The following is a 19324-nucleotide window of genomic DNA, read 5'->3' on the forward strand; positions in this document are numbered from 1 at the left end:
TTGGTAGGATTAAGGTGTATCCCTACCAAATACTGTTGCTTAAGTCTAATAATACTGATAGCTGTCAGCGAAAATTTGACATTCATATAATTTGTTAAGCAGTATGTACAAATTTGGAGGAACCACAGTGAGTACCTTTGTACCTTTGAGTTTATTAATAAAATTGCCGTTCAAACAGTTCACATTACAAGATAGAGGCACTTCGGACAAATGATGGGATCATATAAACTATTAGACAAAGTAATAATAATAATAATAATAATAATAATAATAATAATAATAATAATAATAATAAATCAGCTAAATTACTGCAACATTCAGTATAGGGAATTCTCTGCATATTACAGAAACCTAGATAATCTTAGGAATTAGCAACACTGATACCAATATGGAGGACTTCCTTGAAGGCCTCCTTGAAGACATATTTTTATAATTTTTCATTAAATCAGCTCTTAAATTCTAAAGATCTCAATCTGAAAATATTAAGGCTCATATGTGGTATAAGAATCAGACCTTTATTCTTCGAAACGATCAGCCCAGACAAAGTGCTCAGGACCATTAGAGATTGAAATATTGGATAACAGAATCATGAAATGCACTAAAAGGTCAATCTGATTTTTCTTGATTTAACCTTATATGTTTTTATGCGAGCATGTATTACTACGCGGATTTAGTCTTTTTGTACTTACTACTGACATTTTCAATCCACTAGTTATATGTTATCTTGAGTACCTTCCGTCATAGCGAGCATTTTTTATTTTATTTTATTTATTTTTGTTCTTTTCTTTTAAGTATAGATAAACCGTGTGAAAAAATATGGTGCTATGTGATATTGTAAAATACCTGAATGTATTCACTTCCCTGACGCACCGAGAAAATACTCACAAGGAACGGACATGAACCTGTCATCTGGACATCCGAATCAAACCTAGTCCATTCGATAAACATAACAAAGATAAGTTCATACACAAAAAAATTAGGTGCCATGGACAACGGAGTAAATCTCTGGGACCCATTAATCCTGTTAGTATAAAGAAAATCGTATACCCGCCGTGAAATAGCTATTGCATCAACACTGTTCATTGGAAAGTCATCGTTTATAGTTCATTTTCTTTAGCATGAAACAAGCTTTCCAGAGATGCTATGTATTGGGGTCCATAACGTACTTGAACAGGGAACTATAAACCATGACTTTCCAATTAATATTGTTGAAACAATAGCTATTTCACTGCGAGTCTACGGTTTTCTTTATACTAACAGGGTTAATGGACCCCAGGGACTTACTCCGTTGTCCGAAGCACCTAATTATTTGTGTATGAAAATTATTCTTTTATGTTTATCGAATGGACTAGGTTTCATTCGGATGTCCGGATGACACGTTCATGTCCGCTCCTTGTTAGTGTCCCACAAACATGTGATGTTTGCTGCAACGGTCTAGAATCTTACTCGTAGCCGTGGATTTAACCTGGGCCTATTTTAGGACGACAGGCCTATTTTAGGACGAATATTGTGCCCCCATTATATATTTTTTTTGGGAGAAGGGCATAATTTTTCATTGAAAATGGCACAATTGAACTTTAACTATGCCATAATCATGTTTCTAAGAACGCTAAATTGAATAAAAGTTAGTTTACAAAGCAAATTACCTTGGTTTTGTACAGTCAACTCCGGTCTCATGGGTGGAGAACGGTAAATTTGCGTGAAGGATGAATTAGGCCCAAGCACTTGGAAGGGATGGGCACCACTGAACTTAGCTGGGAGTGTTTTTTTCGTACTGCTTTCGTTAGGGTCATCGGCGGCTTACAAACGAACTTAACCGTAACCATTTGCTTCGGTGGTCGAGTAAGAAAGGTTTGTGGATTTTTATATACCAAAAATTGATTTTTTATTTTTCTGTCTAGAACACCCTTTTCTTATTGATACCTATTTTATAATTTGGGGTGTTTTATCGTGAGTAGTTGAGTACTTGTACCATCTGTAGTTTTAGCCCATTAATTTACAGGATGCAGTCTGATCTTTTTTTGAAGTGAATTGAAAATTTAATTATGTGATTTTACTGATTTCTTCTTCAAGTCTAGTTGCCCTTCGCTTTGTTAAAATGAGTTTGCATTATGCACAGTATACAGTTAGAACTTTATATATATATATATATATATATATATATATATATATATATATATATATATAATATATTTATTCTTCGGTACTTTGTTCCCATGATGTTCGGCAGGTACTACTAAATCTTCTGCTTTCAAAGGCTCCAACCTGTCATGTTATGTCACTGTCTTGACGTACAGTACAGCATTCATGCTGTTTTTTTATATATATAAACTTATGGACTGTGAGCTGTCTCTTCACACTCCTTGCTCGGTTGCTACATAAATTGATGCACCAATGATGTTTGTTTTTTCTCCTAACCTCCCTTCTCCGCAATTACAGAAGAAAGACTTCTTCTAGCTCTTTACTAGTGGGTAACGTTCCCATTATAGCCGACACGTTCCCACGTTGAATGGCTATGCTTATGCGTTGAATCAGGAAACTTTTTGCTCGATTATCTCCTGATTTAATTGATAGACGGTGGCCGATTTCTTTTATAAATTTGAGGCCTCCTTCTTCCCAAGAACCGCTAGACTCAATTGCTATTGCGACAAAGCAATAGTTATCGAGTAGAGTTAGTATATATATAAAGTTCTAACAAACATGTGTTGAAAGATGTCTCCTTTTAGGCAGTGTTAAAAAGCAGAGGCGATATTTTTATTACGATTTTGACTCGACGTACCGGATATCTAAATGTTAAAATGCAGTGAGGGTATGTTGCCTAAAACATTGCATTTCTATTTACATAATGACTGAAAACCATTGGACAGCATCTCTGTAATAACGGGGGGGGGGGGATATTTAGAGACTTTGATCGCCCGCCAACAACTTTCTGGAAAAAAAAAATATCCCCTTATGTTGTATTATAGAGAATTATACACGAAAATGATCAAAAACCGAATGAGGATATTAACAATTTCCTGTCGGAAAACTCCAGGTCCCTCATTCGACTGCGGGGTATTCCAAACCCCCAGAAGGCCCGCCCCATAGCAGACAAACCATAAATCTGCCCATGCTCAAAACACGGCATTAATATGCATTAAGACAAGAATACGCATTCATAAGAAAGAAACAATTCAATATGGCACATCAAAATATAAACTAAGTGAAATTCTTTGAAGATACCTCATTTATAAACAAAAGGTAGGAAAAAGATAACACAAATGTTGGTGTTGTCAACTTAGAAATTATTTCTACATAAGAAATAAAATCTTTCTACGTGCAAAGCTATTCGTCAATTACTGTGTATAAAAATGGATTTGTTAAAGGTATTTAGCATCTACTTTCCAGTGACGGTTGTTTTCATTATTGAAAAACCAGAGATGGTATGCCTTCATCACTGAAAAACCAAAGGCGGTATGGCATACCACCACATACCGTCTCACTTCGACCACTGCTTTTAGTTATAAACCACCGAAAATGTGAAACTTAAGGATATAATTTGAAATCGATACAGAAACTAAGTAACAGAGAAACAATATTATTTTCATGATGCGTTGAAATAAGTATGCATTCAATTTTGATCGTTTCTGAAGCAAATCAGTAATTTATTTGATCATTCACTTTTTGCACCAAAAAGTAGGCCGACTATTTAACGTAGACTTTGAATCACTATACTTATTCTTATCGAGAATCGAACCCTGTTATCCCATGCCTAAGACGCGTTTGCAAACCATAAATGCATGAGAAAGCTTCTTATGTTTTATTCTTCTAGTCTTTGATACAATACGAGTCATTCGTTGGTTTATGTTTGTGTGTGTGAGGGACGGAACAAATCCATCCCAGTTCACTCTGGTTGAGTGCGTCAGCACAGCTACAGAGCTCAGTCTCCGTCCCATTTCCTCTTTTCCCGCGCCGCCGACTGCCAAATGAACCGGATTTTTTTTTTTTTCATCACAAAGAAATGAATGATTACATGTATATAAAGGCAAATGTTTAGAGGGCTGTTTTGTGAGACAGGTGATTGCTACGAAGAGTCAAACGAGAATATGTGAACAGAGTAACATCAAGCATCGTGACTTATACTGTGTTTCCAAATCTCTCATAAACATCAATCAAGGTTGCAAAGTCGACGTATACAGGAATAAATCTCCATATTTTTCCTTAACTTTTTTTTTATTAATTGGGAAGGCATGGGACCTAATAACTACATTACATAGCCACCCCTGCTTATTAGGATCACGCAGTGAGACTTACAAGATTATGTTATTAATACGTTTGTCTTGTTACTTCGCACGATAACTCTTGAATGGATGCGAGTTTTTTAATGCTATTTGTTGTAGTAAATAGTCGGAGCGATTATCTTGGTCGAGTGCATTAATGAACTCAGTCCATTTACATATTAACGGTGACTTTAAAGCTGGCTATGCATATCCCATACATGGAAATATTTCGGGTGATCCCCTCGTCTATCTTTACAAAAGTTTATTGATATTTACGACCCATAATGTAGCTTGACACATTTGATGAGAGCTTTTTGTAAATAAATGACCAAAAAAAAAAAAATCATCGAATATATTTATTTTCCAGTATAAACTGCCATTTTTAAAATTCATGTTTCCATTTTACCTCTATTTCCGTTTTTTTTTTTTCCTAGCACTTCTGATCTTTAGTTTACCTCCTTTCTCTTCTTCTTGATCTAACAAGAGACCTCCTTTTCTACAGGCTTCCCAATTAAAACCGTGTGATCCCATATAAACAACTTCTCCTAAGTAAACTTCTTTACTGTATCTCCGAGTATCGTATAAATAATATATGAAGTTCTACATTGTGTACCTTTTTCCTCATTTCCATTTGAAACAAGTACTTTTCCTTAGAGTTTCAGCCTCTGTTTCTTCCTACGAATACTTTCCGACCTTTCACATCCTAGTTCTAGTGGAAAGTATGTCCTATAGGGTATTGGCGTGCTTGCTGAATGCTTGCGCCATCGTTGTCTCTTATAGTAGTTCTTTGATTTATGTGGGGAAGTATTTCCTTTATCATTGAAATGAACTGATATATCAAGGGCTTCATTCTATTCGTTTCTGCAAATCTATTTAAATATACCTTTCTGTGTAGAAGTTTAATTCTGTTGCATAATTATGATATTTATAAAATAAATTTAATTGAGGAAATATCAGGTACTCGAAAAAGAAGCGAGCCTTTTGCGCATGAGATAGCGTTAGTGCGCCAAATCTCAGGATATATGAGAACGTGGTGGAATCGTTATAATTAAACATATTGCACTGAGAAGATAACAAGCAATGAGATCAATCCGTTAACATCTCAACAAGTAATGGCGACTGTAACGGTAGTTATGTGTAGTCTATATCCCATACATGTAAGCAAATTTTTGAGTTCTGTTTCATGAGTTAACTTTCCGCAAAACTGCTCTACATTTTACAATTTTGTTTCGATAAAGGCGTAAATGCGGCGTAAGCCCGTGAAGAAATTTGTGCTGTGTATAGCAAAATAAGTTATTAAGAGTCTTCATCCCGGCGAAATTAAAATACCGCTAATTTTACAGCAATTATGTGATATCTTCAAATAGATAGAAGATAATCGAAATGTGGAACAAGAGCGCCCTAGACAACATTATTTTACATGAGAGACCGTTATCACGACTCACTTATCTGCTTTCGATTTCGAGCCATTTTGAAAATCTGCATTTATTTTCGCGTTTCTGAACAGCTGAAAACGGAAAGCCACTAGGTGACTTGTGATAACGGCACCTCACGCAAAATAATATTTTCTAGGGCGCTCTTGTTCCATATTTCAATTATCTTTTATCTATTTGAAGATATCACATAATTACTGTAAAATTAGCGGTATTTTAATTTCTCCGGGATGAAGACTCTTAAAAGCACCAGCTAAAATTTGGTCCAGTCGCTTTCATTCTGGAAATTTCGATGTCCAAGGCGATCGTCGCAGTGGGCAACCAACCACAGCAAGAGTGGATTATGTTCTAGCAAAAGTCGAGCGAGATCGACATGTGAACAGTCATGACATCGCCAATAACCTTATTATACATCACTAAACAGTGTTAAGTCATTTGGATACAGCTCGCTACAAAATGATCTGACTCATAAACATCTATTCGATCGAATTACTATCTGCGAATCTCTACTGAAACATAATATACTCAAATCATTTCTGAAGTTATTGATCACGAGTGATGAAAATTGGATACTAGGGTGTCCCTTATATAAGGTAATTTCGTGTTACGTTACACACATCCGCGATATGTATTCTATGTGATCGTAAACACACATGAGTGAAATAGCATCTCCCTACGAGAACGTTAACCCGTGCTGACTTGACAAAGTCATGAAAAGACGTTTTCCACATTCTTGTACAAGTTAGAATGTCCAACCGTAATAACGGAGAAACCAAAAGAGACAGAGAAACGAAACTTCACACGAAGCAACTAGAGAAAGGAAGACACCTGCCCGTGTATTGACGAACATCATCGGATGAACAGTGTTGTCAACCCAAGACAAAGTTATGTTTTTGTAAATCGAATGACCTATATTGGATATCATCATTGGAAGCAGCAATGAAAATAAAGACAAAAGAGATCGTAAACGCTGATCAGTGTAGCAAACTTTTCGAGAAATAACGTGAAACATGTGTTAAATTCAAACGCCGTTGGCGCACGTAGCGTTGCCATCTTTAACAAACCACACTTCTCAGCTTTAACAAGATACCTAATAACTCAGTACGTTATTTATTAACCTCACATAACCACAGCACTGCTCCTCATGCTCTACTGCCTTGCATTATAGGGAAAAAAAAAACAAAAAAAACCACTGCACTAGTCACCTTTTCCGAGTTACTGTACCTTTTCCAAACCCAACTTTTCTCTTCTGTTAATGGCAACAGTGTTCAACGGACCCTTCTAGACTTGGAGTCAGCGTAAACAGTTCGTGTCAATATTTAAGATGTACAAAACGTCAGTACCTCACTCCTTATATGCGCCAAAGGCGTTTGCATTTAACACATGTTTCACGTTGTTTCTCGAAAAGTTTGCTACACTGATCTGCTTCACTATCTCTTTTGTCTTTATTTTCATTGTTGCTTCCAATGATGATATCCAACTTAGGTCATTCGATTTACAAAAACATAACTTTGTCTTGGGTTGGCAACACTGCTCATCCGATGATATTCGTCAATACACGGGCAGATGTTCTCCTTTCTGTAGTTGCTTCGTGCGAAGATTCGTTTTTCTGTCTCTTTTGGTTTCTCCGTTATTACGATTGGATATTCTAAATTACACAAAACGTCATTTCATGACTTTGTCGTCAAATCGGCACGGGTTAACGTTCTCGTAGGCAGATGCTATTTCACTAATGCTGTTCACGATTACATAGAATACGCGGATATGCATATGGTAACACACAATTACTTTATATAAGAGACACCCTAGTGGATACCTACGACACAATAGGCGAAAAGGTCGTGGTCGAAGCAAGGAGACTCTACAACCTGTGCTAAAACTCAGTCTGACGCCCAGGAAGGTTATGCTGCGTTTGGTCGGATTGGAAGGGCATCGTGCATCACGAGCTGCTGCCGCCAGGCAAAACGATAAACTCGGACCTGTACTGTCGCAATTCAAAAGAAACGGACGGAACTGGCCAACACAAGAGATATCATATATCATTCATGCAACACTACGCTGATTACATCTTTAACGATCCGTCAGAAATTACGAGAAGTTGTCTAAGAAGTTTTAATGCATCCGCTGTGTAGCCCTTACCTGGGACCGTCAGACTATCATTCGTTTCAGTCTCTGCAGTACTTCCTGAATGATGTTATTTTCAAAAGAGCCCTTTGAAAACCACGTGTCACAATTTCTTTTGTCCAGAAACCACAGAAGTGCTATAGCGTCGAGATTATCGTGTCTGTGAGAAAAATGTCAGAAGGTAATCGAACAAAATGGTGCATGTACGGTTTCATAATGTTATTTTCAACTCACAATAAATGTATTCTCAATTTTGATCTTCAAAGACTTAATATTTTTGGACAACCTGATATTAAAAATTACTTGTACGAAAACAAACTAATTTCTGTAAAGCTAAAGATTCTAAATAGTCATGAAGAATGAAACGAAATTTCTAGTTTTACATCCCACGCCGTTTAGACTAAAGGAGGCGGACGATTAATGGAAATGAATGATTATGGAAGGAGAGTGTGGAGAAATCTAGAGAACGTGAGAAAACCCACGGACACGATGTTTTCCATGACACTCTACTTTGCCTGGGGTCGAACCACACTCCCCCAGCATGAGGTGAGCGCTCTACAATTAAGTAGCCATTGTGATTTCCCCTAGAGAAGAAGAAACTAGCAAAATCAAATAAAAGCCTCTTTCCAAATATGTTTCTATCCTTCATTTATTCCAATCGATTTAGAAAAACGGAAGAGACCTTCGAAAGTCTTTGGGAACAGATTAAAAATAGTGATGCATTAGATAAGTATCTAGATTTTTACAATTTGCAACAAGTGCTAGTTGCGTACGCTGCCTTAATTATTAAAATACTTTTTCATTTCTAATAAAAAATATTTCCGTCTATAAACCAATAAGCTGGAAAGCCAAATTGGCCCAAGTATTTGTAACAACCGTACCGCACTTTGTATTTCGTTATTGTCTTTGATTTTAATACTCTGCTAATGTTAAAATTTCCTTTTTTTCTCCATCAGAGTTGATGATCTGTATAACTTCTTGCTGTTGTGGGTTCCTCATTTGTACGGTGACCTGGATGAGCAAGTGACGAAGGAGCGAGGCTATGAACTGGTGGAATCTGACACAGAGATCTGGGAGGACGAAGAAAACGGGGACGGTCAGCGTGGCGATAGACTGGATGGCGAAGGAGATATTGAGGAGCTTACACGGGAATCATGGGAAGTAAGTACTTGCACAATTTATTATCTTACAGATGTTGTTAGTGTTTGTAGATAATTGCTTTTGGTATATGGGTCATTGCCAACCAACAAAAGACTTTTATAAAATAAGTAAGTAAAATATTAATTATAAAAATGAAGAGATGAGCACGTGTTTCGGATCCAGATTTTCTGCAGAATAGAATTTCGTTAAGAATGTGTATACATTTAGATTTACGACTGACTTCGGTTACGACTACTCAGTCGTATTTCGGATATGTGGTAGTATACTATCAGTAAAGTATAAAATCCATTTTGATAAGTCGTCGACTATTAGTTAACAGTTTGTCTTTCCAATTACGTATATTTCATTCATTTGTAAAATTCCAATGTAAACATATAATGTTCTATATGCAGAATTGCTCATATTTCTGTAATCTTAGTAACAATAATTTTTCTATATAGATACATCTATTATTTTTTTTTTATTATGTTACTAATTATAATAACCACCCAACATAACCTATACAACCGATCGTAAGTCTGAATCAACGTTAAATCGACGACTAACTGTATTCCCTCCCAAAACAGTCACTTTATTCACTGATCATAGGAGTAATTCAAGAATTGTTATTGGGTTACTAAAAGCTAACAACGATAAAAAAAAGAAAAAAAGTGAAAATATACATTAAGAATTGTTCCCCCTCAGAAAAATCAGTTAATTGTTTCATAACGTAAGCCAGTAAAGTTTAAATTACTATTCACCTTGGTAGTTTGGAGACAATGTTTAATTGATTAAAAACTCAGTATGTCCAATATTTGCAGTCATTGTAAATATGTATTTATTTTTTTTTTTTTAAATGCCAACTTCACTTAGCCATAATCCTAAAGTATTATAATTAAGAAAACAATCTTGTATACAAGAGCCGTATATAGGTGTTCATAATAATTCAGTACAGGGAATGATATTAATATTTCATACTTGTGATTTTACGTGTCTTGTTATAAGGATTTCTATTAATGTAGTAAGAGCATGAATTGTGCATAAAACTATGCTTAGTTTGTTCTTATTTCTTTCGGGACAAACTTCCATATTCTGGAATAATATCACAAGACAAAAGAATTTTAAAAATCATTCTAAGTTCTAGTAGTCATCAAGGAAGTATATTATTACTATTTTATTTAATTATTTCTCGGGTTTATTTCAGTATTTAAGTACCAGCTCTGTTCATTTTCATATTTGCCGGTGGTTTTATAACAACATCTGTAGCTTACAGATAATCGTTTTTAACTTTTATAATCTTACAAAAAAGCGGTTAAAAATATCTTCCGTAAACTGCATTCTCATATCACCAGAACCACTTGTAAATATATTTATGAGAATTAATGTTGAAGTCATATTAGTAATTTTAATAAATAATATTACTATGTAACCTAAACTTAGGTCAGGCACAAGTCTTATACGTAAAATACGTACAGCAAAAAAAAAAAAAAAAAAAAAAAAAAAAAAAAAAATATCCAAAAAGCAAAGTTGAGTATCTATAGAATTCTCTCTGTGGACGCAAGTACTTTGATGAAATATAATTTTTCATTTAATTATATTACATTGTATATTTAAATCACAAATATTACCCACTTGCACCTCGAAATTGAGCTATTGCAGGGCGAAACGAAAATTCATTTTAAAAAAAAAAAAAGCAAGACCCATATTCTGAAATTAAAAGTAAAACTAAGTCACTTTGTACAAAATTAGAAATTAATAATGTTGAATACATCACTTGTAGATATGTATTTCGATAATCCATGGCGAAGTTCGCTAAGGAAATTTAGGCTCTGCTAGAGAACTGGAAATAACACATTAAAATTCATTCCTTAATTTTATATATATATATATATATATATATATATATATATATATATATATATATATATATATATATATATATAAGTCTTCGTTCCGTACGTTTGGTTGTTGAGAAGTTTTGGTTGTAGTTAATTTTTAAAGTTAACGTTTTCTCGTTTTACAGAGTCCTGTGCTCTAACCTATAGGGAGAAAAATACTATAAAAGTATAAGAATATTTTAACAAAGATAAAAAAAACACATTAGTTAAATTCTCTCGCACTGCATACGTAAATGGATCCATAAGTGGAAGTTGCAGTTATTTTAAATGCGATTGTATATAAATGCCTGTCGTAAATGTGTTTTAAGTGTTTGTTCTTAAAGTATATGTGTGTTCTCGTCTTTCTATAATTAGAACTTTATTAACCTTTCCCCTAATGTATTATATGATTTTAATTCAGTTTTCTTGTCACTTAGTAAAGGTAATTTCAGTAGATTCACTGTCCGTTGTGTTATATTCAAAACTGTTGGTTTTTTAGGGATATGTTTACAATACGCCGGAGGTAAAATATTCATTGTATTCTGAAGTCAATATAATTAATTGATGTGCCAGGCTGTTGAGAAAATTCTGTATATTAATCTTCAATCCGATAAATCATAATACAGTTGTTATACTTGATAAAAGGAGAAAATGGTATTCTTTCTTTCTCGTGACACTTTACTTACGCGTATGTCTTATGTAGGCAAAAGGGAATAAATCAGCGAAACATTTGTTAAAATGTTAACAATAGCATACCATTAAAAGACTCAGGGTGCAATGAGTTTGAAATGTGCAAAACTCACAGCGCCTCCCTTGGGTTGAAGTGAGACTTTACTTCAGGATGTACTATATGGCCTATATTCTCACCGCCATCCGAAAATAGAGTGGATAATTAGGAACGCGTGATAAGCGGAAGACCTACTCCTACATTTAATCGCTAGTTGGAACGATATTTAGTGGACTCATTTCTATTACCACAACAATATGTTGCCGCCCTTAGTAAGAAGGCTAATGGGATATCTTCGTTATGCGGTAGGCCAAAACCAAGTCCCAGTTATGATTATTGGTGGAAGGAACTTCCGTAACGAGTAGAAGTGACCAGTATCGGTACTGGAGCGTTAAGAACAAGAACAAAAATAATCTTCCTTAGTTTATCGTTATTAGTTGAACTCATACAGTAAAATCAACTGGTAGAAAATGAAAAAAATAGCATCGAGAAGGAAATTACATAAAAACACAGGATTCGTGTAAGTTATTGGTAAAGAGTTGTATGCATTGTTCAACAGGCATTGCGCTGTAGTTGCAGTAGGAAGCAAGACTGGTCTTGGAAACTTCGATCTTAGCAATAATTGGTAATTTCAAAGGAGTGGTCGAGTATTTCCGCTCCGTACTATGCGTCAAATTGGTTGTGAACGTTGGAAACATGTCAGGACGGCGTAGGTGATCTTAGTTCATTAACGGAGTTTAAGGAAAGGGCGTACAATTGGCCGGCGGGAAGCCGGGTGGTTTTTTAAGCGCGCTGCGCATTACGTACGAAGTGTCTTCTGTGCATCAGTATTGGCACCATTGGTCTAAAGAGAGTGTATATACACGTCAGCTCTGTCTTGGATGGCAGTGGCACATACAGGGTGATTTTTAATACATCAAGCAATTGGAAGTGTCCACAATTTACAAAGCACATGTTACATGGCGTTCTTACTTACGGGGAATGATCTCAAGACTTGGAAATTTAAAGTACAATATGTTCAGTGTGTGATCCTTGCTTGGCACGGACGTGGCGCAACCTGAGACCAAATTATGCATTCTTGTGAATAATGTATCACCAGAAATGTCGAAAATGTCTGCCTCTGTGACTTGTTTCAGTTTGTGAATTGTTTCGAACTTCTGCATTAGTTTTAACACAGTGTTTTCACATGGTTCATCATCTGTACATTAAACTGACTGCGGTAGTCTCTTTAAATTTGATCAATAGATTTTTCATTACTGTAATAATGGTTCACAATGAAGATCCTCTGCTCTGTACTGTATTTTTTCATTTGTCTCTTGTGAAGGAATCACAGTTCCAAAGAGAACTCACCTACAATGCAAACGAAAACATTATTTCAGAATTGCGTTGGCCATACGCTGCTCTTTTTTTCTTTTCTTTTCTTTTTTTTCAATCAATTTCAAGCCGCTAATCTGAAATAACAAGGAAGACATTAGGAAAATTTTGATTTCTGTTACTGTTGCAAACAAACATAAATCTCACAAAAGGGATTATAGTTCTAATTAATTTCCCGAATCGTCTTCGTCCTAAAAATACCAATGCTCAAAATTAATGCTGCCTATTCTAATTTTTATGAACAAACAAACTGTTCTATTTATTAAAAATCGCCCTGTAGGTGTATGTTGGACACCAGCATCAGACGAGCCTCCATCGCGGATCGCATGGTTATTGTATCACAGATTAGAACGAGTGTAGTATCCTAGATTTCAGCCAGAACAATGTTCAACTGTTTTGCTGGATGTAGGACTGTGATTACGGGTATTGCTCTCCAGACTTCCCATACCGTGCCATTGTGCAACCTGCTTTCTATGTTTACGTTGCAGTTGGATTAATGAGTAGTGTTTGGTTCGTTTAGTAATCTAACCCGGTACTACCTGGACGCTGGTGATCGTCATTGTGAGTTGGCTTCGACCTGATAAAAATTCTGCAATGACTGTTCTCCTCTGATGTTCATACAAGGAACATTTGCCAGTGTAGCGGACATCTAGAACATAATCCAGTCCGTTTCATTCTGATCCTGGAGAAACATGGAAATGTACTCTTGTGAACTGTGGACGTGCCTACCCACACACAGCCTGTTACTCAACACGCTCTCCACAGTGTGCATCACCTCTTCTGGTCTACATGATTACAAGATCTGTATCCCATTGAGCATATGAGACTTAATTAGACGACGTCTCATTACGTCTCCAACCCCAACTACAAACCTTGATCAAGTGCACCATCAAGTAGAAAAAGCGTGGAATACCATTTCCCGGGCAGGGTTGCTTCTGGCCTGGAAAAGTTAGGGAATTCAACTTATCGTAGAAAATCCTGGAAAAGTCAAGGAATTTCATGAAAAGCTGAAAAAAAAATCTGGAAAAGTCGGGGAATTTTAAGTAGGAATTTTCACTTCTCAGAGCCGATTTCTCTTTTTGCCTTACCCAGGTATTTGGTAGGGGATATTTTATAAAATAAATTAGTTCGTTTTGCAAAACTTCTCTGCTTATATGCATAATAGATTAGGAACTCCGAGGTCCGAAAAAAATTAAGTGCTTTTTCACATTATAAATAGACCTGGAAATCGTGGGAAAGTCAGGAAAGTCGTGCTCCCCAAATAAGTGACAACCCTGCCAGGAGGACAACCGGCACATCTACGGCCGCCTCCATGCAAAAGTGCGAGCCCACATTGAAACTAGAAGAGTGTACCTAACATTGTATTATGTTCTTTTAATACACCTTATAGTTTTGTTCATTGGTGCAGGACTCGGCGCATAATCTTGTACAGTGTACAGTCAGTAGTTGGTGTATGTATTAAATTATATTATGTAGGACATGATTTCTGCGTGTTCATTTTCCTTTTTCTATTAGTATATTTCTGATTCTTCATCATATAGGAGTACTTCCTTCAGACTAATAAAAGCTATACGTGTTGTTTCGTTAGCATCAGATAGAAGATTTTTCGAGCTGATTCGAACTTAAATCATTTAGGCATTTTTTTTTCTTTATTAATATAAGAAATCGGTATGGCGGGATAATATTAAAGAATATTAGTATAACGTTGTATCAATAGGCAGAAACATTACAATATTAATAATGATGATACTGTATCGGCAGGTACTTTTTTAGTTATGTTACTGCTATTTCTGAATACACTCCTTTCGATCTGGATTGTAACTTGGTTCATTTTTGCTTATCATTTAATCACTTATAATTACAAAAATACTCCGTAACAGTTATTTACTAGCGACAGTCAGTCACAGTAAGAAGGTGCATGCGTGTGCTCATGCTAATTTCAAACTACTGTTTCATTAATTAATTAAAGTAATACTGAAATTTCAAGGACAAGCAGTGTTCTTTCAATGTTCTAAAAGTAAACGGAGAACAACTCAGATTACGTTATTAACATACAATTAATCAGATTAATATACAGAATATACACAATATGAAATAATGGGTTCATAGTTAAAACTTGTGTACTAGAATATGTAGTGTTTTAGTTCCTATTTTGGACTAGAACATTTGTGCTTTGTAAATTTCAGCAGCAAATTTTTATAAATTATCACTGTTGCACTTTGTTTATGTACTATTTTGTGATAGTTGAAAAATTCATGGCGACTGTGGCAGAAGAATCTTAGAATTTCGTCATTCTTCCGGGATATATGACCTGAGAAAAGTAAGCGTGTAAAATACAAAATAAAGTGTCTAATTTTGCTTTGAATATCCTTGCACTGTGGTCGTACGTTAGAATGATAAGTGTGCAGTTGTCCAAACGCTAGTGTGAAATATGTCATACATATATTCTGTTTGGATGAAAGAGTACTAAAAATCACGGAAGATTCGAAGAGAATGAGACAGAATAGAGAAACTATATATTTAATCAGTTTATACTGTGAGATTGTCCATTTCTTGGGATTAATCTGAATTTGTAAATTGTGTGTTATTTTGTTTTCTGTTCGTTGAAAATTATTTTCACTCACTTTTCTGTACAATATGATTGCAATGTGTATTAACATAATAATAGCACTGACAGTGATAATGGAAAACAATTCTAACTTTTGGTTTCTGTTTTGTTCACCCTTGAATATTTGAGGTGATGAAGGCCCCTTACGTGAAACTCTACCGTATCTTGAAGACCCAGACAACATCATCGACTGATACTCAACCTCCAGAGGTGGGCAAATGGAGAGGATTTTTTAAGGGAGAAAGTTGGCTTCATTTGTTATGTTTCGACATCCAAAAATCATCAAAGCATGTTTTGAATCGCTTTCTTCTTTCCCTTCAGTTTTACGTTAAAGTTTTGGAAGTCAGCTTTCTTCCCTTTCGAACCTCTCTTGAACTCCTGAATGTTGTGGAAAGTAGTGATAGCTGAGAAATAGTAGTCACGTAGCATACCGCTTCTCCTGGCACTGCTAACCCCGGTGCACCAATGAGTGGGCACGTTTTATATTAGACATTAGATTGAATCAATCCCTTGCACATATTAATCCGTAGCTAGCTAGATAAAAGTACTAATTGTTTCTTGTGTATATTCGTCACTCTGTTGTTAAAATCTTGTTCCTTTTCAGCTGGTAACTATTATATTGGCATTCTTCATGAAACTTCATTGTGTACAACTAAGTATCTTATATAGCATGTATTTCATACGTTCGCAGACTTCCTTTAAACTGATCTTTTGCTACTACATCACATACCATCAATCCATTTTGCCATTTTTTTTTTCTACTTCATTTCTGAAGGAAGATTAGTGATTCGACATCACCTAGTTTGTTTCGGAAAACGATTGTAAAACGCAGATAAGTCTTTGGAATATATAATTTTGTATATTATGACGTTCAAGATAAATTGGAAACTTTGAACTTTATAACGAATTTATTAAAATTGTTTTTGATAATCTAAGTATATAAGAATCAGAACTACTTGGTAGAAAGAAATTAGGAATACTAACATTAAAAACCTAAGGCTCCATACTCGTTCCCCACCCCTTGCAACCTGCAACTCTTGCCATTCGGTCTGTGTATTCTAGGAAAAATATTTGCACCTTTTTGCCCCATACTGCATTAATTTAAGTACTGATTTTAAGTTTAGAGCGATTCACAATTGTGTTAATTGAAAAGGCAATTTCTCAAACCTAACACGGTCATTTTGCAAAAGGTGAGGCAAATGGTCAGCGTTCTTGCTATAGAATCTGTAGATTTCAGGTTCGAATCCGGTGGCCAGCCAGCCGTAGGTGTTCGAGACGTTTTCATCAGTTCTACCAAGTCAATTCCGAGATGGTACTATTAAATTTAGGCTCTGGCAATTCCTGCCTCATTTTTGTTGTTGATCTTTAATGAACCCAATGTAAGTTGGCCTTGCAGACCGTATGTGAAATAAATAAATAAATAAATAAATAAATGTTATTTTACCCCTTACGAAACAGTCTCATGTTATGTAGAAAATAAGCTTTAAAAGTCTAGTGGCTAGCCCACATGTCGTAGTTGCACGGGGTCCTGAGTTCGGTTTCCAGTGGGGAAAACAACGAACGATTACAGTAGTTGAGATTTTAGTTTAACTGTAGCTCACGTTGTATATAGCCTCGCTGCTGACAAAGGACATAATTTCAATTAAATAGTTAATCTATTAAAGTAGTTATTCATTAAGATACTTTAATGAGAAGAGGTTTTAAACAGGAATATCTAAGTACTGGAGAAGTTATGTCAACTATTATTTTCCAGAATTTAAAAGACTACGTGTTTATGCATAATAAATTCAATGAGTAATTGCATTCATCACTGTATGAGTAAAAGCTAATAGGATAAGTAATGTAAAAGTAATATGGTTAAAATATGGAAAAGGAGGAACTTTGGTATCAAAATAACAATGTATTCATTTCTTATATCATTCCACACCTTTGAACCATTTGAATTGAGTTTTGGAACATACTTAGTACTTACACTAAACTGGGCTTTTACCATGTCATTTTGGTAAATGCATCTCCTGTGTGGAGAAGGGCGTTATAAATATACAAGGGCGGATCCGACGCTCAGGTTTACACTGGATAAAATGGGCTTCAATTCTGCTTTACACTGGATAAAACGGCAAATTATGGTTTAGCCCCTTCCTTGATCATATCCTGGATCCGCCACTATATATATAAAGCAGAGGATCTCAGGAACTTCTCGTTAGGAATATAAACTTCTGGCTAAAAATTCGTTAGGTTCACACTTGTCTCTGCGTTTTCAGAAAATTCTGCCTCTAAAGGGAGAAGGGGACAATTTTTGTAATATTTTAGTTTCCCATTTTGTATTCATAAGACGTCGAAAGTGAAGAAACAATTGAATAGTTTAAAATGTATTTTTGAATATAATTAATACTTGGATTTTCCTGGATTTTCAGCATTACTTTTTGATTGAAATACGTATCCACAGGGGAGGAGGTAAATTTTTCGCAAAGAATAACGGCTACATCGTTTGAAATAATAATAATAATAATAATAATAATAATAATAATAATAATAATAATAATAATAATAATAATAATAATAATAATAATAATAATAATAATTATTATTATTATTATTATTATTATTATTATTATTATTATTATTATTATTATTATTATTATTATTATTATTATTATTATTATTATTATTATTTTAAATATAGTTAGCATTTGTCTCGAGCTGGGTTTGTGTTGTTTCATTTCAATTTAAATACGCATCCTAAGGCAGGAGAGAGAAGGATTCGAATATAATTTTCAAATATTTTCCATAAACGTTATTCTTTGCAAGCAAAGACTAGTATTTTAGCTATTAAATTGTTATAGGAAAAAAGTAGTTTCAGTTTTTGACGTGACATGTTTGAGATGTTTTGAACTAATGTAATCCAGTTTAGTACAGGAACTGGAATAATTATGTCTGAGGTTAGAAAATATATAGATAAACATTAAAAATTTTATGAGGAAAAATAAGCATTCAGATTCTTTAATCTAATATAATAACAGTAATAATAATAAGATGGATCTGTTGCAAACTGCTGTTTCCTTCCTTTTTGTGAACATTTTGACGCAAATCTCCTGCACACAAGGATAGTGAGTATCGTCCTTGAACGTTTTCATCTCAGTCCATGTCTACGACGCACGCAATGTAATTATTGTTCTGGAATGAATTCTCTTTCAGAGGCGGTAGGGCGGAACCAATTCTTATATAAGACCTGATTCTCGTAATTATATCGATGCTGGATATTTATTTTTTGTTGCTGCTCTTAATAATATGTTGACAAACGTTTATGAATGGGTTGTGTATATGGAATAACATTGTTAATTTCTTGAAAAAAGAACAGGAAATTCAAAATATTAGTACTGACGATTTGGATTTTGTAACTTCCGCGAAAAGCATAAATTATTAGAAGAACTTAATGGTTATTAACATTTTCTGCAGCTCAATAAATAATACAATCGTGGAACTTAAAATTAGAGGTCTGGATGTAGCAAATTGAATACAAAGAGATGAAGGTTATGAAAAGCTATCCATGAAAAATATCAAGTATATTTTGCATAAAATCCTCAAAATACAGTAATGACATCTTGTAAGATTGTTCCTGTGGGCTAATGTTCAGTATTTAATGAAGAAAGAAAAAAAAAATATTGTGAAAAATAATTTACTGCATTGCAAGTTAGAATACGAGAAAATTGATGACATCAGTTCTAAGATTTTTAATAAATAGTAAGTTAACCCTTTGGGGATTTATGGGACGAATCTGTACC

The 19324-nt window shown here is 34.8% G+C and overlaps 1 protein-coding gene across 12 annotated transcripts in view; it reads left to right on the top strand.

The window, feature by feature from the left end:
• The window catches only part of mtd (TLD domain-containing protein mustard), a 1050893-nt gene that overhangs the window by 886338 nt on the left and 145231 nt on the right, over window positions 1-19324 (top strand). For 10 of the 12 annotated variants that reach the window (XM_081769482.1, XM_081769479.1, XM_081769474.1 and 7 more), the window contains 2 exons: window positions 8773-8977; window positions 15672-15752. In XM_081769482.1, the coding sequence (XP_081625608.1) occupies window positions 8773-8977; window positions 15672-15752 (286 nt within the window). The remainder of the gene's footprint in view (window positions 1-8772; window positions 8978-15671; window positions 15753-19324) is intronic. The other 2 variants (XM_081769476.1, XM_081769481.1) reach the window with 1 other exon arrangement.

The sequence above is a fragment of the Thermobia domestica genome, chromosome 8, assembly GCF_964235325.1.
Source record: "Thermobia domestica chromosome 8, izTheDome1.hap1.1, whole genome shotgun sequence".
Lineage (NCBI taxonomy): Eukaryota > Metazoa > Arthropoda > Insecta > Zygentoma > Lepismatidae > Thermobia > Thermobia domestica.